At 34.7% G+C, this 26,581-nt stretch overlaps 1 protein-coding gene across 7 annotated transcripts in view; it reads right to left on the reverse strand.

The window, feature by feature from the left end:
* Positions 1 to 26,581, reverse strand: part of LOC101898348 (uncharacterized) — a 335,007-nt gene that overhangs the window by 258,665 nt on the left and 49,761 nt on the right. For 6 of the 7 annotated variants that reach the window (XM_059128040.1, XM_059128042.1, XM_059128041.1 and 3 more), the window contains exons 3-4: positions 20,496 to 20,578; positions 20,253 to 20,428 (exon numbers count right to left, since the gene is read on the reverse strand). The exons of the other annotated variant lie outside the window; for it this stretch is intronic. In XM_059128040.1, the coding sequence (XP_058984023.1) occupies positions 20,253 to 20,428; positions 20,496 to 20,560 (241 nt within the window). In that variant the 5' untranslated portion in view covers positions 20,561 to 20,578. The remainder of the gene's footprint in view (positions 1 to 20,252; positions 20,429 to 20,495; positions 20,579 to 26,581) is intronic. 7 annotated transcript variants of the gene reach the window in all.

The raw sequence follows: 26,581 nt of genomic DNA on the forward strand, positions 1-26,581 counted from the left end.
GAATATGGCAAAAGGCAAACACAAAAAACACTCTACGTCGGCAAAATCAATATTTTAACTAATAAGGTAGAGTTTAAGGAAATAATTTGGAGAGTTTTATGGTCTAGCGCCGAAGGAGAAATAATTCTTTGACAACACAGCTTTAGGCTAAATTTACTTCACGATATGGAGCAAAAGTGGACTGTAAATAAATATGATGAAGCGTATGATATCGCGAAATAGGGTGTAGCTAGCGACCAGTACCGCGGAACAATTTAAAACACAACACTTTTGCACTTTGATCTTTTGTAATTTTCTTTGGAGAAGCTCACAATAACAAAAACACTGAACTTACGTACCTTGTTCTTGATGGAGATGTTTTATGAGGAGATGTATTGGTGCGGGGGTGAGACAAATGATGGGGAATGTGTTGTTGGTGATTCCTTATGTAGAAAAGAACAGACAGCAATTAACACCAGCCAAACTTCGCTTTTCACAAATCCGGCTCGATACGACCAAATGTTTAGGCGGGGAATTGTGAGGAGGTGAAAGAAGGAAAATAAAAACACAAAAGTAATGATTAGTTTAATTCAAATATGTTTGGTGGTTTATTGAGTTACTCTTTTCGAGCAAACAAACAAAATTACCTTATGTAATTTGGGGTGGCGCAGAGACCTTAGTGCTTACGTTTCAACTACTGGTCGACAAGTGAACGCTGAGGTTCTTGCAATCGCAGAGGATCATTGTCGATTACTACTACTACATCTACAATTATTTCCAACGAGAGCAGAGTCTCGTATGTATCAAAGTCAGCTAACCAACAACAACCACCGCCCGGTGGCATCTGCGCTCTACGGTCTCCGCTGAGGGAAGTATGCCGAGGAGATGCCCGTTGTGTCAATCAGCATCCGTGATTGACTGGACTCGGGAAGTTGAAGGCCAACTTAAACACATATCACTCGGAAAATATGCCAATAGAAATGTGAATGAAAAAATATTTTTGACGTATTTTTTCAATTTGACATATTATATTGAAGTGTATATTTTTTATTGCTTCGAATTCTGAATAAATAATAATAAAAATGAAATGAGTGCGCCATACGCTGTTAAATGACGATCTTTCATGTCTACAATTGGTATTTAGCTTTCATCTCCAGGACCTACATCGTGCTTCAGCTGAAAGATGCGAACACATTTAAACAAACAAAAATGACAGACATTCCGTTATGGGGCTCATTTCATAACGTGGACCTACTTCTTTCATATGAAAATAATCCGTCCAATGAGAACTCAAAATGCAAAATTTATTGGGACATCAATCAGTGAAATACCGAATGTAAAGGGCAAATATAATAGAGCGAATTGGACATTTAGTAAGAAAAGTATTTCTATCTTTTCAGAAAATCTTACTAAACTTTCAAGATACATTAAACCGTTCGAACAAATTGAGACAGAAGGCTAAAATTTTGCACACATGTATATTTTGCCAGTAGGCAGGTTAAGTTCGTAAATGGGCCATGTAGGTCCAAGTTATCATATAGCCCCCATATAACGGTACCTCCCGATATTCGGTATTTTGACATTATTCACCGAAATGGTTTCAAATTTGGCATTTGAAGTTCGTAATGGATACTACATCCTAAGTCAAAAAATGAGCCATGTAGGCTCACGTCTTCATATAGCCCCTATATAACGGTACCCCTCGATATTCGGTATTTTGATGATTTTAGCGACATTATTTAACGGAATCGTTCCAAATTTGGTATTTGAAGTTCGTAATAGATACTGCAGCATAAGACAGAAAATTGTCTGTGCAGGTCCCCATATAACGGTACCCCCTATATTCGGTATTCTGGTATTTTTAAGATTTTAACAGAATTTTTAACTGATTTTATTTTTTATTTTTATTTTTTTTTTTTTTTTGGAAATTTCCAAATTTGTACAAAATTGTGGAGGGTATTAAAAGTTCGGCCCGGCCGAACTTACAGCTTTTTTACTTGTTCATACCAATTTTGGCAAATGTTGGTAATTAGAGAAGAAATCATCCTTGCAAAATGATCAATTTTTGGTATAACCTTTATATTAATTAAGCATCTTTGTTTCTAATGAGGTAGAAAACCTCTTCTCATAAAATTTTCAATTTTCGATGTAGGGTCCATCTCATTCTTGGCCACATTCATCAATTGATTTGGCTAAAGAATTGTATATATGCTACTCTGGGTTAGAGAAATATCATCCACATAGGCATTTATTTAAGTATAGTCCCCATATTAATGTATCCCCAAGTCCACTTTCCCGATTAATATTTGGTTAGAAAAGAAAAAAAAATAGAGAATATTGGTTGGCCACGTAGATTTGGGACGCACGTCCATATGAAATAAACTCTGAAATGTCAAACAGAAGCTCATTTAGTCAGAAATAGTGGCAGAAATATGAAAAAATTACGAATATTAGAAAGTAGCACGGGACGGAACATACAAAATATGGACTTTATGGGTTCTCCAACGCACAATTTAAATGACAATAAAATACATTCCCATCTTACGGTAATGGGTTAAAAGAGTAATTTTCTTTGACTATTCTGAAATTATGAGGTGGATAAAACTAGATACCACTAAATTTTGGAAATACAAATTCCAAATTAGAGCTCATTTAAATGGGAAATGTTTGCTAAGCTCTTTGCAATACCAAAGATAGAGCTGAGTTTTCACATGGGACTATTAGAGATGATCTATATCATATAGGTTTTTAACACTCAAATTAAAGCCCATGGATGAAAAATAAGATCAGGCTAATCAAAGTATCTAAAACCGACTGTCTATTTAGAAATTACTATGGAGTCATTACTTATAAAAAAAACTGTGCCGCTTACATAAGTCAGATCTGTAATTAATTATGCTTTAAAAGATATGCATTAAAGACTAAAAGTGCGGGCCGGCAACGCGGACCGGGCCAGATAATATAAAATAAAGTTGTGTTAGTTACTACGCTTATAACTCAAGAATCGCTGGTCTGATTATAACGATTCAAACAAATTCGATATTGTCTCTTGCAGAAAAGGATGTAATCAAAAAAAAAAAAAAAAAAAAAAAAAAACAAGTAAAAAAAGCAATAAGTTCGGCCGGGCCGAACTTTGAATACCCTCCACCATTTGGAACGAATTAGAAAATTTTCAAAAAAATAAAATCCATTAAATTTTATTTTAAAATCTTTAAAATATCTAATATAGAAAGGTGCCGATATATGGGGGGATATACGATATTGTGGACCTATAAAGACAAATCTATGTCTGCGTGTAAAGTACTCACAGGGAACTCCTTGTGTGGATTTTCAGATAATTCTACTGGAAAAAGTGGCTAAAATCATCAAAATACCGAATATAGGGGAGTACCGTAATATGGGGGATATACGATATTGTGGACCTATATAGACAATTCCGTTTCAGGGGTAAAGTGCTCACAAAGAACTCCGTGTGTGGATTTTCAGACAATACGATTTGAAAATGTGGCTAAAAACATCAAAATACCGAATATCGGGGGTACCGTTATATGAGGGCTATAAGATATCTCTGCCGAGGTATAAAGTACTCACAAGGAACTACTTGTGTGGATTTTAAGACAATTCCATTGAAAAGTGTGGCTAACATCATCAAAATACCGAATATCGGGGGGTACAGTTATATTGGGGAGATACGATATCATGGACCTATACAGACAATTCTTTTTGAGGGGGTAAAAAGGAACTCCTGTTGTGGAATTTCAGACAATTTCATTGAAAAATGTGGCAAACATCATCAAAATATCGAATATCGGGGGATACAGTTATATGGGGGATATACGATATCGTGGACCTTTATAGACAATTCTTTTTGAGGGGGTAAAATACCCACAAGGGACTCCTTTTGTGGAATTTCAGACAATTCCATTGAAAAATGTGGCTAAAATCATCAAAATGCCGAATACCGTGGGGGTACCGTTATATGGGGGCTATACGATAACGTGGACCTATATAGATAATTCTCTGCCGAGGTATAAAGTACCCACAAGGAACTCCTTGAGTGGATTTTCAGACAATTCCGTTGAAAAATGTGAGTAAAATCATCAAAATACCGAATATCGGGGGGTACCGTTATATGGGGGATATACGATATCGTGGACCTGTATAGACAATTCTCTTGCAGAGGGTAAAGTACTCACAAGAAACTACTTGTGTGGATTTTAAGACAATTCCATTGAAAATGTGGCAAACATCATCAAAATATCGAATATCGGGGGGTACAGTTATATGGGGAATATACGATATCGTGGACCTATACAGACAGTTCTTTTTGAGGGGGTAAGAAGGGACTCCTGTTGTGGAATTTCAGACAATTCCATTGAAAAATGTGGGTAAAATCATCAAAATACCGAATACTGTGGAGGTACCGTTGTATGGGGGCTATGCGATATCGTGGACCTATATAGATAATTCTCTGCCGAGGTATAAAGTAAAGTGTGGATTTTCAGACAATTCCGTTGAAAAATGTGTCTAAAATCATCAAAATACCGAATACCGTGGGGGTACCGTTATATGGGGGCTATACGATATTGTAGACCTATATAGATAATTCTCTGCCGAGGTATAAAGTACCCACAAGGAACTACTTGTATGGATTTTCAGACAATTCCATTGAAAAATGTGGCTAACATAATCACCGGGGGTACCGTTATATGGGGGCTATACGATATCGTGGACCGATATAGCCCATCTTCGAACTTGACCTGCCTGCAGACAAAAGAGAGATCTGTGCAAAATTTTTAGCTTCCTATCTTAATTCGTTTAGACTGTAGCGTGATTACAACAGACGGACGGACAGGGCTAAATCGCCTTAGAAATTTACGCTGATCAAGAATATATATACTTTGTTGGGTCTAAAATGATTATTTCGATGAGTTACAAACGGAATGACAAACTTAATATACCCTCCATACTTTTTTGGTGGAGGGTATAAAAATGGAATATTTCGATGCACGATATCAGCTAACTCACATTTCTACATTTTCTAAAAATTATCACAGATCTCTTATAGTGTGGCACGTCGTAATATTTATATCATATTTATTTAGGTCCGATACGAAATGGACAGTATTGGCCCATCCCTTCAGAACCCACTCCATAGAGGGTCAACAATGTGAATAGTCATAAAAGAAGTCAAAATATATTTAAATAATCGAACATTGACTGAAGGTATACATCGACTGATACTTTTTAACTTTTTTTCCCTTACTAAAACTACCATACTTTAAACATTTTTATGTATTTCAATTTTTGCACAATATTTTATCGCAAACCAAAAGAAAACAGGTAAAAAAGCTGTAAGTTCGGCCGGGCCGAACTTTTAATACCCTCCACCATTTGGTACAAATTTGACAATTTCCAAAAAAAAATAAAATCCGTTAAAAATTCTGTTAAAATCTTAAAAATACCGAATGCCTATACGACGACGTGGACCTGCATAGGCAACTTTTGTCATAAGTTATTACAATATTTTAATGCGAAAATTGAAGAAAAATCTGTTTAAATGTAGCTAAAATCATCAAAACACCGAATATAGGGGGTACCGTTATATGGGGGCTATACGAAGACGTAGACCTGCACAGACAATTTTCTGACATGGGCTGAAGTATCCATTACGAACTTCACATGCGAAATTTGAAACAATCCCGGTAAATAATGTCGTTAAAATCGTCAAATTACCGAATATCGGGGGGTACGGTATATGGGGGCTATACGAAGACGTGGACCTACATTGCCCATTTACGAACTTAACCTGCTTACTGGAAAAATTAAAGGATGTTACTATTTCAAATCGCTAAAAATAGGAATGGTATATTGGCAAAAAATCGCGTAAAAATATGAATGAAAATCAAATCTTTTTTGGGTGACATTTTTTTTCTAATTTGTCATACTATACTGAATTGTACATTTTTTATTCTTGTGAATTATGAATGAATAATATCAAAAATGATATGAGTGCGCAATACGATACGATGGCTATCTACCATGTCTGAAATTGGCATCTAGCTTTCAACTCCTGGAAGATGCGAACACATTTAATCAAAGAAAAATAGCAGACAAAGCGTTGTGGGGCTCATTTCAAAGCGTGGACCTATTTCTTTCATATGACAATAATAATATATGACAATATGACAATAATATATATATATATATATATATATACATATATATATATATATATATATATATATATATATATATATATATATATATATATATATATATATATATATATATATATATATATACATATATATATATATATATATATATATATATATATATATATATATATATATATATATATATATTTCTGCTTTTTTCATGTATTTTATGCACACAATCACGATATGTATGTCCGATTTCAATAAAAATCAGAATCTGTAGCGAAATTTGGTTCAAAAACAAATTTTGCAAATTTGGATATAGCTCCCATGCATATTTTCGGTCGATTTCACATATTTGATGCTCCAAAGACGATTTGTATATCTGATTCTAATGAAATTTAGAATAATTAAAGAAATTAATAGTAGAGTATTTTTTATTTAAACATTTCACGTATTTTTTATTTAAACATTTCATTTAACAATATATGTAATTATAAATAAAAAATTGGATACAAAATATCAATAAGACATATTTCCCATTTACAATATATCCATTTAAAATATTTATTAGTTCATCTTCGTTAAGCAGTGTCTTTTTGAAAAAAATAATTCTAAATTCATTAAATATGGGGCAGTTACAAAGAAAATGTTGAAGATTTTCAGCTTTCAACAAGTTGCATAAAGAGCTGAAAGGATTCCTCTTTGCCACTATATTATTGGAATTAAGTTTGAAAATATCGCTTCTGGCTTTGAATATCCACATTTGCTCCTCTGATGTTAACAGCGTGTTGATGTAAGTTTGACCTAATTAATAATTCTGGTCGTTTGATTGGCTCTATTTATGGCATCGCACCATTCAAATCAAATGATTATTTTTGGCTCAGTAAATCACTTTTTCAGAACTATTTTCGCCAGTTTGACTTAACTGATATCTCGTGCTTATTCAAAAAGGATTTCCATGTAGAGTTTATACTATTTTTTGGATAAGTTATTTCTTACCAGTATATGGTTTTTGAAAGAAAGCTTTGGTGGTAATAACATCCCAAGATAGGTAAATTCCGAAGTGACTGTAATTGGTTCATTTTTGGAAGGCCATTTTTCATTTCGCGAAATTGTTCACCTTTTCTGAATACCATTATTTTTGCCTTTTCAAGTTGACAGTAACATTCCACATATCACAATACTCTTCTAATCTATCATTTTTGTAGTACATTCACTTAATTTGCCAGGTTTACTATATCATCTACATAAGGCAATATTCTTATACTTAGGTCATCAATCTCGATACAGCCGCCGATGAATTCTTGTAAGTCGTCTAAATAGCAATGGGGACAGTAAACATCCTTGTTTTACTCCTGCTGACGTCGAAAATTTATCAGAGAGATCATTTCCTGTCCATACCATGAAGTTTGTATCATTACATACATTTTCTATAAATCTTATTACCAAGAATATTTATGGACTATAGAAGTGAGGCTAAATATATTATTTTTCGTCGAATAATATTTTCTACTATTTTTGTGTTTTCCGCCCAATCGGGCAACCTTTCCGTATTTATTCCCATCATAATTTTTGGCAAGCAGTTCATAAAAGAGATCTCTCGATAGTTCTGAACTTGTGTATTGTCTCCCTTTTTGACTATAGGGCAGATTGCGCTGGTAGAAAACATCGAGTCAACGTTTCCAGAGTTGAAAACTTTATTGCATGAATTTACGATTTCCTGTAGCAATTGTTCTGGAGCATTTTTGTAGAACTCGTATGGAATACGGCCTTCTGCTGGAGATTTATTTACTTCACATTTTCTTAAGACGTTCTTTAGCTCTGTAATTGAAATAGGCTTGTCTAAATCTATGAAAAAGTATGGAGCATACTGGATATCTGGTAATGTTTGCGGTGGGTTGATCAATTTTTCAAAATGCTGTTTGAGTTTGTTTCGTTCGACGAATGATTATTTGTATCATTTCGAATCTCCTAAGCTATCTTCCACCAATCTTTGCTCTTTCACATTATCTTAATTTCTTTCAAAACTGCTAAAATGTTGCAGTTTAGTCACTCGGCATTCTTCTTTATATATGCGATTACTTTCTAGGTATTTACGTTTGTTCTTCATGGAAGTTTCTCTAGCATTGTAGCATCTTACATTGAACCATTTTTCATTTTTCTCGAAACCAAGTGTTTTTTGAATTTTTAATACACCTTTTATCAGATTCGTTACACCTGAAAAGGTATTCCTTATTACCACTTATTTCAATGAGTTCCAATACTTTTTTCTGATAAGTGCAGAAGTGTATCTAAGCACTCTTTTTATACCCTCCATCATGCATACAATGGAGGGTATATTAAATTCGTCATTCCGTTTATAACTAATCGAAATAATCATTTTAAAGCCAACAAAGTATATATATTCTTGATCAGCGTAAAATTCTAAGACGATTTAGCCCCGTCCGTCCGTTTATCCGTCTGTTGTAATCACGCTACCGTCAAAACGAACTGAGATAGGAAGCTAAAATTTTGCACAGATCTCTCTTTTGTCTGCAGGCCGGCCAAGTTCGAAGTTGGGCTATATCGGTCGACGATATCGTATAGCACCCATATAACGGTACCCCTCGATATTCGGTATTTTGAAGATGTTAGCCACATTTTTCAATGGAATTGTCTGAAATTCCACACAAGGAGTCCCTTGTGGGTACTTTATACTTCGGAAGAGAATTATCTATATAGGTCCACGATATCGTATAGCCCCCATATAACGATACCCCCCGATAATCGGTATTTTGATTGGATGCTACAGCCTGTGACAAAAAATTGTCTATGCTGGTCCAGGTCTTCGCACAGCACCGATATAACGGTACCTCCCTATATACGATACTTTGATGGTTTTAGCTACATTATTCACCGTTTATTTCAAGTTTCGAATTTGAATTTGTAGGTCCACTTCGTATAGACCCCAATATAACGGCTATATTCTGTATTTTTAAAATTTTAACAGCATTTTTTAAGGATATAATTTTTTGAAACTTTCCAAATTCATTCCAAATGGTGGAGGGTATTCAAAGTTCGGCCCGGCCGAACTAACTGCTTTTTAACTTGTTTTTAGATTATGTTCTTCTGTGAAGGATTTGGTTTTACATTTTTTCAATTAGTTTTTTGAATAACATTTTTAAGTAAATACATATAATTTATATTTAAATCAGCTAGTTTATTACCAAAGAGTTCTTTGAGTACCGTTTCGGCTTTATTACTTTCAGACATCAGTTCACGTTTTTTTTAAATGCAGCCATTTATTTACTATTTTAAGGGAATCATTTCTAACAAATATTTTCTGAAGTATAGCTGATTTTATTTGCATTAGGACTTTGCGATCTTGTTGTCTTTCTTCCTTGCTCTCTCTCTTTTATTATTCCTTGCTAATTTCTTGATATTTTTTAATATTTTATGTGCCATTTCTTCCGTCTGCATTTTAGTTACGACTCCAAATTTCCATTATTTGAATATAAAGTTCTTGCCATTTCAACTTTCATATCATTAAGTTTCAAAACGTCTGATCAACTAGACCTCTTAATTTTTCATTTTCTCTTTCGCGTTCTCCTTTTAGCTTCTTGATTTCAGATCGTAATATTTTTTTTTCAGATCTTCACATTTCATATCGATTTCTAGTTTTAATATCCTCAACATAGCTCTTTGTAGCTAGTTTTTTTATTTTTTCACCCATAATAGTTTCCATTGACTTTTGCTTCATATTCATTAAATCTGTAACCTCTATATTTCCTACCAGTTTTTTTCGACGAGCCTGGCATTTCATTGGGAGAAGTTTCAACCAAGGTTCTCCTTGCACATTGAAATGCAGGAGTTTGTTTTGATGATATTGGTGTTTGTGCCATCGTGAACAGACCTTATACAAAAAATATTTATATTGACAATGTCTTTATACCCTCCACCATACATAGTATGGAGGGTATATCAAGTACGTCATTCCGTTTGTAACTCATCGAAATAATCATTTTAGACCTAACAAAGTATATATATTGTTGATCAGCGTAAAATTCTAAGACGATTTAGCCCCGTCCGTCCGTCTGTTGTAATCAAGCTACAGTCTAAACGAATTGAGATAGGAAGCTAACATTTTGCACATATCTCTCTTTTTTCTGCAGGCAGGTCAAGTTCGAAGATGGCTATATCGGTCGACGATATCGTATAGCACCCATATAACGGTACCCCTCGATATTCGGTATTTTGAAGATGTTAGCCACATTTTTCAACGGAATTGTCTGAAAATCAACACAAGGACTTCCTTGTGGGTACTTTATACCTCGAGAGAGAATTATCTATATAGGTCCACAATATCGTATAGCCCCCATATAACTGTACTCCCACGGTATTCGGTATTTTGAAGATTTTAGCCTCATTTTTCAATGGAATTGTCTGAAATTCCACAAAAGGAGTCCCTTGTGGCATTTTACCCCGTCAAAAAGAATTGTCCTTATAGGTACACGATATCGTATATCCCCCATATTCGGTATTTTGATGTTAGCCACATTTTCAATAGAATTGTATTAAAATCCACACAAGTAGTTCCTTGTGAGTACTTTACCTCCTGAGAGAGAATTGTCTATACCCCCGATTTTGATGATGTTGGCCACAATTTTCAATGGAATTGTCTTAAAATCCACACAAGTAATTTCTTGTGAGTACCCCCTGAGAGAGAATTGTCTATACAGGTCCACGATATCGTATATCCCTTATATAACGGTACCCCCCCGATATTCGGTATTTTGATGATTTTACCCACATTTTTCATCGGAATTGTCTGAAAATCCACACAAAGAGTTCCTTGTGGGTACTTTATACCTCGGCACAGAATTATCTATATAGGTCCACGATATCGTATAGCCCCCATATAACGGTACCGCCGATATTCGGTATTTTGATGTTTTTAGCCACATTTTTCAACGCTTTTTTACTTGGTTAAATTCTGGTGTATATGGTAGTTGGCAACGCCGTATCATATGATTTGTCAGCTGTCAAATCTAGTTGAAATTATAAACAACTGAGGCATCCAACCAGTATTTTGATAGAAAGAGATCAGCTGGCGTTGTTATGGTTCAAACCAATTGAGTGTTTTGTATTCCCAATGGATTTTATGAAAAGATCTCTTATAGTGTGGCACGTCGTAATATTTATATCATATATATTTAGGTCCGATACGAAATGGACATTATTGGCCCATCCCTTCAGAACCCACTCCATAGGGTCAACAATGTGAATAGTCATAAAAGAAGTCAAAATATATTTAAATAATCGAACATTGGCTGAAGGTATACATCGACTGATACTTTTTAACTTGTTTTCCCTTACTAAAACTACCATACTTTAAATATTTTTATGTATTTCAATTTTTGCACAATATTTTATCGCAAACCAAAAGAAAACAAGTAAAAAAGCTGTAAGTTCGGCCGGGCCGAACTTTTAATACCCTCCACCATTTGGTACAAATTTGACAATTTCCAAAAAAAAAAAAAAATAAAATCCGTTAAAAATTCTGTTAAAATCTTAAAAATACCGAATGCCTATACGACGACGTGAACCTGCTTAGGCAACTTTTGTCATAAGTTATTACAATATTTTAATGCGAAAATTGAAGAAAAATCTGTTTAAATGTAGCTAAAATCATCAAAATACTGAATATCGGGGGGTACCGTTATATAGGGGCTATACGAAGACGTGGACCTGCACAGATTATTTTCTGTCTTAGGCTGTAGTATCCATTACGAACTTCAAATGCCAAATTTGAAACAATTCCGGTGAATAATGTCGCTAAAATCATCAAAATACCGAATATCGGGAGGTACCGTTATATGGGGGCTATATGAAAACGTGGACCTACATTGCCCATTTACGAACTTAACCTGCCTACTGGAAAAATAAACACGTGTGCAAAATTTTAGCCATCTATCTCAATTCATTCGAAAGATAGCGTGATTACAACAGATAGACAGACGGACAGACAGACAGACAGACAGACGGACAGACAGACAGACGGACATGGCGAAATCGTCTTAGAATTTTACGCTGATCAAGAATATATATATACTTTGTTGAGTCTGACATGAGTATTTCGAGGAGTTACAAACGGAATGACAAAATTAATATACCCTCCATAGTATGGTGGAGGGTATAAAAAAACGCGTAAAAATGTGAATTTTGAAAATTGTCATTTTGATTTTTGAAATGTACAATTGTAATGTTTTGATTTTGCATGATGTTTTTCTATTTTGACTTACTATTTTCGAATGTACATTTGCAGTTTTTTTTTTTTTTAATTTTTAATTTTAATATGTGTAGTGTGTAGTCTCTTTGGGGAGTATAAAGCGACAATGGTCAAAACTGTTATTTACAGATATTTTTGTATTTATTGGGTAAGTGGATCTATACGAATAATATTATTTTAGAAGAGGATAAGCAATGAACAAAGAAATCATTTCATTGAATCGATTTGTTGAGAATTGAAATTTCAGGCGGGTTATATTGATGTGTAGTACCTAATTATGTGGTTGCGAAACTGAACAGATGATGTCGAAGTAATTTAACGCCGTTACAACAAATTAAAGGATGTTACTATTTCAAATCGCTAAAAATAGGAATGGTATATTGGCAAAAAATCGCGTAAAAATATGAATGGAAAACAAATATTTTTTGGGTGACATTTTTTTTTTAATTTGACATACTATACTGAATTGTACATTTTTTATTCTTGTGAATTATGAATGAATAATATCAAAAATGATATGAGTGCGCAATATGATACGATGACTATCTACCATGTCTGAAATTGGCATCTAGCTTTCAACTCCTGGAAGATGCGAACACATTTAATCGAAGAAAAATAGCAGACAAAGCGTTGTGGGGCTCATTTCAAAACGTGGACCTATTTCTTTCATATGACAATAATCCGTTCAATGATAACTCAAAATGCCAAATTCATTGGGACTGCAATCAATGAAATACCGAATATAAAGGGTGCAAAAACTAAACTTTCAAAATACCTCAAATCGAAAACTTCTTCGCATACATTCATTTAATTATAGTCCCCACATTATGTGTACCCCTAAGTCCACTTTCCCAACCAAGGTATGGTCAGAAAAGAAATTTATAGTCAGATCTGTGATTTATTGTGCTTCAAGAAATAAGCATTAAAGACTAAAACTACGGGCCGGCAACGCGGACCGAGTCAAAAATAAATTCGCCGAATTATACTAAAATCGGTTGAGGTTTGGGCTTAGCTCCCACATATATATATATATATATATATATATATATATATATATATATATATATATATATATATATATATATATATATATATATATATATATATATATATCAGCTTTCTTCATATATTTTATGCACACTATCACGATATGTATGTCCGATTTCAATGAAATTCAGAATATGTAGCGAAATTTGGTTCAAAAACAAATTTTGCAAATTTGGATATAGCTCCCATTTATATATTCGGTCGATTTCACATATTTGATGCTCCAAAGACGATTTGTATATCTGATTCCAATGAAATTTAGAATTATTAAAGAAATTAATAGTAGAGTATTTTTTATTTAAACATTTCACGTCACAGTGTTTTTTTTTAACAATATATGTAATTATAAATAATAAATTGGATACAAAATATCAATAAGACATATTTCCCATTTACAATATATCCATTTAAAATATTTATTAGTTCATCTTCGTTAAGCAGTGTCTTTTTGAAGAAAATAATTCTAAATTCATTAAATATGGGGCAGTTACAAAGAAAATGTTGAAGATTTTCAGCTTTCAACAAGTTGCATAAAGAGCTGAAAGGATTCCTCTTTGCCACTATATTATTGGAATTAAGTTTGAAAATATCGCTTCTGGCTTTGAATATCCACATTTGCTCCTCTGATGTTAACAGCGTATTGATGTAAGTTTGACCTACTTATGGGTCTAGCTTCGAGTAAATTCTGGTCGTTTCATTGGCTCTATTTATGGCATGGCACCATTCAAATCAAATGATTATTTTTGGCTCAGTAAATCACTTTTTCAGAACTATTTTCGCCAGTTTTTGAGGTAATCGGCCGATCTGAAGTGATCTGCAAACTGCTAAGAACAGTTTCCATTTTGACTTAAATGATATCTCGTGCTTATTCAAAAAGGATTTCCATGTAGAGTTTATACTATTTTTTGGATAAGTTATTTCTTGCCAGTATATGGTTTTTGAAAGAAAGCTTTGGTGGTAATAACATCCCAAGATAGGTAAATTCCGAAGTGACTGTAATTGGTTCATTTTTGGAAGGCCATTTTTCATTTTGCGAAATTGTTCACCTTTTCTGAATACCATTATTTTTGCCTTTTCAAGCTGACAGTAACATTCCACATATCACAATACTCTTCTAATCTATCTATCATTTTTGTAGTACATTCACTTAATTTGCCAGGTTTACTATATCATCTACATAAGGCAATATTCTTATACTTAGGTCATCAATCTCGATACAGCCGCCGGTGAATTCTTGTAAGTCGTCTAAATAGCAATGGGGACAGTAAACATCCTTGTTTTACTCCTGCTGACGTCGAAAATTTATCAGAGAGATCATTTCCTGTCCATACCATGAAGTTTGTATCATTACATACATTTTCTATAAATCTTATTACCAAGAATATTTATGGACCATAGAAGTGAGGCTAAATATATTATTTTTCGTCGAATAATATTTTCTACTATTTTTGTGTTTTCCGCCCAATCGGGCAACCTTTCCGTATTTATTCCCATCACAATTTTTGGCAAGCAGTTCATAAAAGAGATCTCTCGATAGTTCTGAACTTGTGTATTGTCTCCCTTTTTGACTATAGGGCAGATTGTGCTGGTAGAAAATATCGAGTCAACGTTTCCAGAGTTGAAAACTTTATTGCATGAATTTACGATTTCCTGTAGCAATTGTTCTGGAGCATTTTTGTAGAACTCGTATGGAATACGACCTTCTGCTGGAGATTTATTTACTTCACATTTTCTTAAGACGTTCTTTAGCTCTGTAATTGAAATAGGCTTGTCTAAATCTATGAAAAAGTATGGAGCATACTGGATATCTGGTAATGTTTGCGGTGGGTTGATCAATTTTTCAAAATGCTGTTTGAGTTTGTTTCGTTCGACGAATGATTATTTGTATCATTTCGAATCTCCTAAGCTATCTTCCACCAATCTTTGCTCTTTCACATTATCTTAATTTCTTTCAAAACTGCTAAAATGTTGCAGTTTAGTCACTCGGCATTCTTCTTTATATATGCGATTACTTTCTAGGTATTTACGTTTGTTCTTCATGGAAGTTTCTCTAGCATTGTAGCATCTTACATTGAACCATTTTTTATTTTTCTCGAAATCAAGTGTTTTTTGAAGCAGATTTTTAATACACCTTTTATCAGATTCGTTACATCTGAAAAGGTATTCCTTATTACCACTTATTTCAATGAGTTCCAATACTTTTTTCTGATAAGTGCAGAAGTGTATCTAAGCACTCTTTTTATACCCTCCATCATGCATACAATGGAGGGTATATTAAATTCGTCATTCCGTTTATAACTAATCGAAATAATCATTTTGAAGCCAACAAAGTATATATATTCTTGATCAGCGTAAAATTCTAAGACGATTTAGCCCCGTCCGTCCGTCTGTTGTAATCAGGCTACAGTCTAAACGAATTGAGATAGGAAGCTAAAATTTTGCACATATCTCTCTTTTTTCTGCAGGCAGGTCAAGTTCGAAGATGGGCTATATCGGTCCACCATATCGTATAGCCCCCATATAACGGTACCCCCGATATTCGGTATTTTGATGATTTTACACACATTTTTCAACGGAATTGTCTGAAAATCCACACAAGTAGTTTCTTGTGAGCACTTTACCCCCTGAGAGAGAATTGTCTATACCCCCGATATTCGGTATTTTGATGATGTTGGCCCCAATTTTCAATGGAATTGTCTTAAAATCCACACAAGTATTTTCTTGTGAGTACCCCCTGAGAGAGAATTGTCTATACAGGTCCACGATATCGTATATCCCTTATATAACGGTACCCCCGATATTCGGTATTTTGATGATTTTACCCACATTTTTCATCGGAATTGTCTGAAAATCCACACAAAGAGTTCCTTGTGGGTACTTTATACCTCGGCACAGAATTATCTATATAGGTCCACGATATCGTATAGCCCCCATATAACGGTACCGCTGATATTCGGTATTTTAATGTTTTTAGCCACATTTTTCAACGCTTTTTTACTTGTTTAAATTCTGGTGTATATGGTAGTTGGCAACGCCGTATCATATGATTTGTCAGCTGTCAAATCTAGTTGAAATTATAAACAACTGAGGCATCCAACCAGTATTTTGATAGAAAGAGATCAGCTGGCGTTGTTATGGTTCAAACCAATTGAGTGTTTTGTATTCCCAATGGATTTTATGAAAAGTGTGAAAATAAATTTAGAAAATGAATACAACACCAACATTTGACTGCACTTCATTTTTAATCGACTGGCGCATTCTCTGTTTCTTTGTTGTTCAAATTTTCTGCTTATCGGAGCTTTGTAAGTGTTCTTATTTACTTGTTTATTACGGGTCGTTTACAAACGCGTGTATCTTCTTCTTCACTTCTTTCAATGGAATGGAATGTCAAATGGTATTGAAATCTGTTCAGATTTGGATATAGCTCCCATATATATTTTCGGCCGATTTCACATATCTGCTGCTGTATGCCCGACTTCAATGAAATATATATATATATATATATATATATATATATATATATATATATATAATTAATCTGAAATTTTGAATACACTTTGCATTTTGGTGACAATACAATTATGTTTATTCCTTATTATTATTATTAAAATTAAAATCCAAGATGGCGGTCTCTACAAAATGGCGGATAACTTAGGTTTCATCAATCCCATCAACATTGGTATTAAATGAAAGGTCTCAACAAGTAGAATAGAATTTACTATGCGAAACTGAAATCTAAGTTGGCCGCCGCTACCAAATGGCTGATAAAAATTTTTTATCAATCCCACTAATATGGGTATCAAATTAAAGGACAAGAAGAATACAGTGCACTCTACCACCTCAATATTAAAGATGGGCGCAGCCACTAAATGGCGTATAATAATAGGATTTAAATTTAGAAATTGCATCTGTAAATGAGGTATCTGATTAATTCAGCCTGATCCACCACCCAAGTCACGATTTTGTATCGTATTGAGGACTGTGTGGCGTTAGGGTGGCTAAAAATGATACGTCGTTACCGGTACACCACCCAAGTTAAGGTGAAAGGTTAAAATGCCCCGAGAACTGTATGGCATTAGGGTGGATAAAAATGATATGTCGTTAGCGTTTTCCCCTCAAGACTCAGCACCTCTTCTTGTACATAGCCTTGTCCGTTTATCGCACCTCTTTGGGGGTCGACCGTTTGAATGTCTATTACTCGTGGGAACAAAATGGTAAAAATATAAAAAATACAAACACAAATAAAACAGAAACTGCAACACAACGTAAACGAAGGCTTCAAAAAGTGAAAGAAAAGTATAACAGGTATGTCACCACTGTCCGGAAACTATTTGCGAATAATGAGGCAACAATGACATCAGACAGAATTTTTGATTGTCGACGAGATTTTCATGGTGTCTCATTTAATGTTATGTATGATGGACGCTCGATGAAGGCAAATTAGTAACTGTAAAAATGAGTTTTTTTTGGTAAGTAAACGTATTACTTTTCGGTGATCTTTTACAACTGCCTCCTATAAAACGATATTTGTGTATTTCGGATATCGTCTGTAAGTAATGCTGGTATTTTTTACACAAAAGTAGTGGTCCATTCTACCCGCTGTCCTAAACTCTAACTTCATACGAGATTTCGTGTCCTTTGGTTTCTATTTGTGACCTTTATATAAGTAGTGTTCCATTCTACCCGCTGTCCTAAACTCCTAAATATATTGCGGATATCTTTGAAAACAATAGGCCTAGCCCATCTGAGCCTAACCTTACCATTGTCAAAATTTTCCTGAGGATCGGACGATAAAAACTGAAAACAATAGCATGCGATAAAAAATATGAACAAATAAAAAAAATGTCACAAAATACTATAAAATCTATATTAACATCATTACTGGCGTATTTTTTTTGTTTAGATTTTTCACTTGTATACCAAGAGGGCATTCTGAATTGACAAAGTTTGTCAGAATCGGTCCAGCCATTCTTGAGATATAAGCATTTTAGCTAACATCCCCTTCCTTTGTATATATGTATTGTATATATTTCGATATGTATCCCATATATTTACTATCGGCATCTACGTAAGATTTTTCACTTGTATACCAAGAGGGCATTCTGAATTGACAAAGTTTGTCAGAATCGGTCCAGCCATTCTTGAGATATAAGCATTTTAGCTAACATCCCCTTCCCTTGTATATATGTATTGTATATATTTCGATATGTATCCCATATATTTACTATCGGCATCTACGTAAGGGTCAGGATTGATTTCGCCGAGATTAAAAATATTCGCGGTTAAATGGAAAATTTGACTTTTATTTAACACAAATGTTATGGCCTATTTCACCCACTAAATATTAACCGATGACAATTGGAAGGCTTCTGCCCAGCCCTAAGCTCTAGAACCATGCTAACTTCCGCTTCGATTGGTCTATAATTGCGACTTGTAGAGCAGCTGCAACATCAGGAAATTTTTCAGTTTCGATCATCATTTCAGTTGCGATCATCTTTAAAGGCAATAGGGTTCTATTCTGGACCTATCCCCACCTCCATTCTAAAGTTCGTGAAGATCAGGCCATAACTGCGACCTGTAGAGTGATTACAAATTAACATGGACAGACGGACATCCATAGCTAGATCGACTCAGCTCGGCGAGGTAGAAAGATCCATATATAAATTCCTATGTGGGAAACCAATATTTCGAGGTGTTATATAATGTTTGGCCCAATCATACTTATAATACCCCCAATACGTAGTGTTGTAGGGTATAAAATCCTGTATATCGTATCTCTAGCAGCTTCTTAAAACATTTTCGAGAAGGTGCCGTTTCAATATACCAAGTTATATTTTTTCCTCAAAGTCCATTTTAGTGTCGAAAATCCTTTAAAGGGTAAACTAAAATTGTTAGCAGCTTCGGTTTTGTTTTTCCTGAATTTTCCTTTATTGGAATATATTCTACATGACTTGCTAACTGCTTAACTTATAACCAGCACAATATGCGGTATCCAATTCTTTTGGTGAATTGAAGACTGATTTATCGTTCCAAAATACCATCAGATTTTATTATTTACTATATTTTTACGTTTTATTAAATTAATAAAAAAAAGTATAAATATAGTAAAAAACGGCCCGGCCGAACTTGGGATACCCTCCATCATTTGGAACGAATTTGGCAATTTTCAAAAAAATAAAATCAGTTAAAAATTCGGCTAAATCTTAAAAATACCGAGTGTAGCAGTTATATTAGGGTCTATACAACATTCAAATCAATAAAATTATCAAAACACCGAACACACCGAATATCGGGAGGTACCGTTATATGAGGGCTATACGAATCCGTGCACCTGCACAGACAATTTTCTTTCATAGGATGTAGTATCCATTACGTTTATCCACGTTTACCAAATTTGAAACATTTGCGGTGTATAATGTCGCTTAAATCACCAAAATACCGAAAATATATACGCACCATAATATGGGGGCTATACCATAACGTGGACCTACATGACCCATTATCAATACCAAAAGTCCTGGTATTTTCGAGCGATAAGTTGGTATATTTCCTTTAACTACTTTGTATTGTAGGAATTTTGTAATTAATCATTGTAACACCCATTAAAATGGAATACCATCTAGTAGTCTATATAGTCTAGACCTTTGTTGAGCATTCCACACCAAATAAAGGTGGTGATGATGTATAGATGATATAACTCGAAAGAGAAATAAAACCATAAACTCATAATTTTCAACCAAAATATTAAAACTCTAAGTAATTTAAAGTAAATACAAATATTTGTTGCAAATTACCATTTAATGTACTCTTAGTCGCTGCCAATTTATTATCGCTTTCTTCATTATTAATTTCGTTCGGCGATGTAGCATTGTTTTTGGCGATATCAGGCAGAAGTTCTTGGTCTGCTAAAGGGGCCAACTGGTTTTCACCAAGTTCTTTCGATGGCTCATCTTTATTAATGTGATATGAACTAAAATGAAAAGATTAATAAATTTTTATGTGTATGACTAAATAAATAAAATAATATGTGTACATACTCCTCTGACTTTTCAGAAATGCTGTCCTTTTTCTTGCTTTGACCGGAACTACAAACATTCCCCATTATAACTGCGCTGGGAGCCTTAAAAAAATCAGATGGATTATTGTTAAATAGCGTGATATCATTCATTTGGTTTCTTAATTGCGAGTGTAAATATATTTCCGGCAACAACAAGTGCGATTTAAAAACTGTTCCTACTCCAAGCAATGAAAACTCGTTCTCATTTTGGATTTAAAGCTAACAAAGCAATTTGGGAGCCTTCGACCAGCGCCTCCTTTCCAAGGTGGAGTGTATAAAAAAATTGGTGATAACCCATAAATATCTTCAACCCATTTCAGGTTAATTGTGCATGAAATGGCCAATATCAGTCCAAAGGTCCTGAATTTTGGTACATCCGAACGAATTCAGTCTAGAAGCAAGTACATCGAATGCGGAGAAAATCGGTTCAGATATAGCTGTAGCTTCCATATATAGAATTCATCCGATTTGGTGTTTATGCATTCTGTAAAAACGATATTTGGGGAAATATATGAAATACAACTTAAAAATACCTTTGCTAAATTTTATCTATATCGCTTCAGATTTGGATAAAGCTGTCATATATATCTTAGTCCGGTTTGCCTTTTATTGTGCACCAAACGTGTAATATGTCGGTCCAGGTTTTCGTATAGCCCCCATATAACGGTACCGCTCAATATTCCATATTTTGATGATTTTAGACACATTATTCGCCGGAACTGTTTCAAATTTGTATTTCAGTTCGTAATGGGTACTGCAACCCATGACAGAAAATTGTCTATGCATGTGCACGTCTTCGTACGGCCAATACATAACGGTACTTCGTATTTGAAGGTATTATTACAAACCAGTAAGGAAAGTCCAAAAGTCGGGTGGAGCCGACTTTATCATACCCTACACCCCTTTGCATGTTTAATGAGGAACAAATGAATTATAGGGAATTTGTGAGAATTATATCATACCAACTATGATCATAGCTATAATATAAAGTCCAAAGGAATTAATATGTGGGATCGATCGATTTCTACTAAATTTGCGGAGACATTTGTGTCTTTTCAATTTGGGCTCGTATTAACAATTTGGTGCACAAAATAAAATTTGGCAAGGTATTTTTGGGCTGTATTTTATATATTTCCTTGAATATCGTTGTTACGGAGTGCATATTACGGCTGAGGAGGAAAAATAACAAATCGGATGAACAATATATATTGCAGCTATATCTATCTCTGAGTCTATTTTGATCAAATTTGGCATATTAATTTTCACGCTTAATTTGGTCGTTTGTGCAAATTTCATCACATATGGGATAATATTACACTTTGGTTGCCAAATAGAAGGAAAATCGAACGAAGACATATATGGGAGCTATATCCAAATCTGAACCGATTTCGACAATTGTTGGCGAAAGAGCTTTACCTGATATATTTCCCCGAATATCGTTTCTTACAGAGTAATAAGCACTCTGTAAGAAACGATATTCGGGGGGGACAGTGGGGGACAAAAATAAGAAAACGGCCGAACAATATATATGGAAGATATAGCTATATCTGATCTATATCAATAGGCTTCGTTCTTGAGCCAAAGAAATGATTTGTACAAAATTTTTTCTCGATCGGTCAATAAATGCGACCCGTACTTTGTTTACAAAAATGCACGGACATGCATAAATCCACTCAGAATGTGATTCTATGCAGATCATCAAAAGGAACTATGGGTCTATCTCGTTTCCGTATTCGGTATTCGGTATTTCGTATTCAGTATTTTGATGATTTTAACGACATTATTCACCGGAATTGTTTCAATTTTTGCATTTGACGTTTATAATGAGTGCAACAAGCTGTGACAGAAAATTGTCTAGGCAGGTCTACGTATTCGTATAGCCCCCACAAAACGGTACCTCCATTTCTTCGGTATCTTGCTGATATTAGCGACATTAAACACCGGAATCGCGCCAAATTTCGTATTTGAAGTTCGGAATCGGCACAACCGCCTAATACAGTGACTTATCTGCTTTTTTACATGTTCGATATTTAGTTGCGATCTTTGCGAATCAAATTCAATCGATCTCTGCTAGGAATATTGGCATTGGGTTTATCTAACATATCTATATTCTTTAATATAGCACATTTATGCCCATGTGTGGTCTTATACAAACCGAAGATTGCGAAGAAGAGGAGCATTGTACAATTTGATGTATTGTGTTTCTTAGGGCACTCAAATTTTCAAATACTGGCTATTACTGACTGAATTTCGCATCCGGACAGGTTGGCCTATGGTGAAAATAGTGGCGTATTCAACGTGTTTATTGTTTAATTTAGAATTGCAAGCCATCAATCCTTACCATTTGCGGAAAAACTTGTAATAGAGCTGTGGTGAGCTTTTCAGTGGAGCCAATGATATTTGATCAATACCATCACAAATATAAGGCTCATAATATTTAGTTGAGATGTTTCGACGTTTTGCATGTTTCACAATTGCGTATGAGGTCCCTTACGTCTGTGAGTACCGGGCCAGCCTGTGGTGAAAATAGTGGCGTATTCAACGTGTTTATTGTTTAATTTAGAATTGCAAGCCATCAATCCTTACCATTTGCGGAAAAACTTGTAATAGAGCTGTGTTGAGCTTTTCAGTGGAGCCAATGATATTTGATTAATACAATAAAAAATATAAGGCTCATAATATTTAGTTGAGATGTTTAGACGTTTTGCATGTTTCACAATTGCGGATGAGATCCCTTACGTCTGTGAGTATCGGACCAGAATAAATGTCTTCGGATAAGGTCAAGAATTGTCCCATTCCGTCGTGAGCTGCAACTGAAGAGTTATGGAATCGAATTATCAGGGAAGATCGCATTTTCTTTTGAATTCATAATTTCCAGACTCTCCAGGGTTCCACTACAGTGAAATGAATTTAAATGTACTTATCCACTAATCTGGTTTGGATTGTCCTAATGCAAATATATTATCGCTATACCCCGTACGGAAACTTATTATGAATGTGAACTTAACAAGGCTAGTCATAACAAGGACGAATGAGCTGTAATCACTTCGAAATCTTGTAATTCGTGGTAACACATTAATCTTTTATGGCTTGGATACAGCTACACACTCTCTTTCTATTATGATATACTTACTTTATTTATATTTTTTACATAAACATAACTGCTATAATCCGATGCATGCAATTTTTTGTGAAATCGGGATTTGATGGTACGGGCGCTGTAGCAATTTTCTTTAATTGTCTTCTTTGTGGTCAACGTTTTTGATATAGAAAAGATCACCGAGGAGAAATTCCCAGGATTACGAGGCTTTAAAATCACGACAATGACTCAGAAATTACGTTTTCCTTTATTTATAGTTAAATTTTCCTTTTTAGCTCTTGGGTTACATAACCAATATTATTGGTTATGATTATTAAAGTCTTCCGAGAATATAACAATATCATCACGATATCAAAATATTCAATATATGAGATTAAGTATAATGGTTATGTCGACCAATCTGCACATAGGGGGTCGAACAGTTCCCGAAAGCTATTACCAGGAATCAGCTGTGACTTTCGGTTCACCGTAAAAGCAGTAAGAGCCTTAGATGCTTCGGATAACCCCACCTACCAATATGTATTGTTCCAACTTAGCTTTGTAAGTATGTAAGCTGTAGGTAATCTAATCTTTTTTGTGGCAAGTTTTATTTTAATTACATCCCAATATGGACGAAGTTTTAAAGACAATCCTTCCAAAAAAATTACATGTTTTGTCCCAGTTCCAGCACTTACATTAATTACGTATTTTCTAATGGCATCTGAACATGTATTATCTTTGATATTTTGCGAATCATAATCTTTAGATTGATGTTCCGCCACAGTTTTCGGGAATTCATAAGAATTTGAGATTTTGAAGACAATAGATTTGCATATGCACCGTCAGTCATTTTGATGATTTTAGCAACATTATTCCGTTCTTTTTTTTCAAATTTGTGTTTTGAAGTTCGGAATCGGTACTACAGAATGTGACATAAAATTACTTATGTTGAAAATTTTGTAAAATTAGCAACTAAAAATCCGTATTCGTGGATCATAGTTGATTGTTAACAGACGGTCCAAAGAAGAAACAACCGTAGGAGAGGGCGACTGCAATGGCATCCAAACACGATCTCCGACTAACAATCATTGACAGACGGAAGGGAAAATCAGTGATAGTCATTGGTTGCTATTCCAAGAAAACCTAAGATAGGTCATTGTTTCGGACATGGGAACCAATGGAAACAAGCAGGTCGGCAGTGCCTTTGTACACAAATGGGTCAATGACTTTGGCGAAAACTGGCGGCTGCCATTCTCCCGGAAATCCCAGCCAGCGTGGCGTGGGCTACACCGTCAGAAGTCGAAAAGGAACTAATTCTGACCATGCCTGAACTGCAGATCCCCAAAAAGAGTTTGGGCCATCATTAGTTCCAGCACCAGTGGGGAGAAGGGACTCGACATTAGAGGTGATGTGAAGAGGGATGGACAGAACTACTTACGGCCAGAGAGGGAAAGCTGAACTTCGGATCAGGATGGATACGATTCTGTCAACATCTTTCTTATCCGACTCAGCGGCGGGACGAAGGCGGCAAGTACCGCGTAGTACAGATAAATTTGCATCATTGAACTCCTTTTATACCTATCTAGATCTTAAGTACCCATTGTTCTAGTTCTTGAACCCTATATTTTCAATAACAAGGTTAATGGCCTGAGAATTGTAGATTTCACTTTCTTTGCTGCATTAAATAGTGATAGGTGAAGTAGGCAGAAAGAAACTTAATAAATGTAACTTCGCTACTTATGTAATGCCGATATGATGACCCCGATTTATATGCAATGTGAGGACCCTCCATGCCAATGTGTGAGGGATTTTCTCGATGAAGCAAGCATTAAATGCGGCGCCAATGCCCATCACTTCTACTGGGACAGTAAGAACACCAAATCAAGAGTCTATATTTCATTTTATGCTTAAATATAATTCCTTTAAAGACACTTGAAAAGCTGATAGACCTCGATATATGAATGGAGCTGGATTACTCACTGGTGAGCATCTCTCACCATGTCTATGAAAAACAAAGTCTGTTAAATTGAAAAAACTTGAAGAAGAGGAAGAATAACACATTGGCGGCCTTTCTGACATACCGCAAGGAGGAGTTTTAACGGCGCTGTTATGGATTCTCGTGGTAAATAAAAATAAAAACAGGCATGAAAGCTGTTTTATATGATGTGAATGTTGTGCTGTTTCTAGAAATTCCGGGAAAATCGGAACAGTATTAGCACAATTTTGGTTTGTCAACTAAGGTGGAACAAAAAAGGCTTTATTGCACTCTATTCCTGCTGGAATTCGATAGAAATTTTGGAATGTGCAGTGTTTTCCAAGCAGATATCTTTGCGATCATGAAAGCGGCAGAGTTGATTAAAACTATGGAGAATGAAATAACTGAACTCGTGAACTCAATTACAAAGCAGTTAGTGTACGAGGTACTGTTGACTCTCCATCCAACACTAAGTATATATTCGGGATCGGAGGAACTGACCACGCCTACTTCTTTAAATATATATGTAATGGTGTAAACAAGTAGAAAAAACTTACCATTGGGTAAAGAAATCAATTTTATAAGAAAGTATCTGAATTCAAACGTGTTATACTTTTATCTACAAATACCAGTAAAACCGTTTGGATATGCAGTAAAACTTTTAAAGAAAAAACTAAGTGAAGCTGTCCTATCCTATATGGACAATTTTATACCACAATAATTGGTATTTATTGTGAGTCTTAAATTCCGAATTTGAAAAATTTCGGGGGTAAATGTGACAAGGATTATCAAAATAGCGAATGTAGGTGGGTAACGTTCTATGTGCCCTATAGGAAGACGTTCAATATCCCGCCACCTGATCTAGTACCTATCACAAACTACAAATGCCGATTTTGGAACAAATCCGTAAATGCATCAAAATACTATTGTTCAGATAAATTCGTGAAAAATGTGGTGAAAAGCATAAAAATGCTGAATATGGGGAGGTACTGTTATATGTCCATTTTCAATA

Source organism: Musca domestica, unplaced genomic scaffold, assembly GCF_030504385.1.
Source record: "Musca domestica strain aabys unplaced genomic scaffold, Musca_domestica.polishedcontigs.V.1.1 5, whole genome shotgun sequence".
Taxonomy (NCBI): domain Eukaryota; kingdom Metazoa; phylum Arthropoda; class Insecta; order Diptera; family Muscidae; genus Musca; species Musca domestica.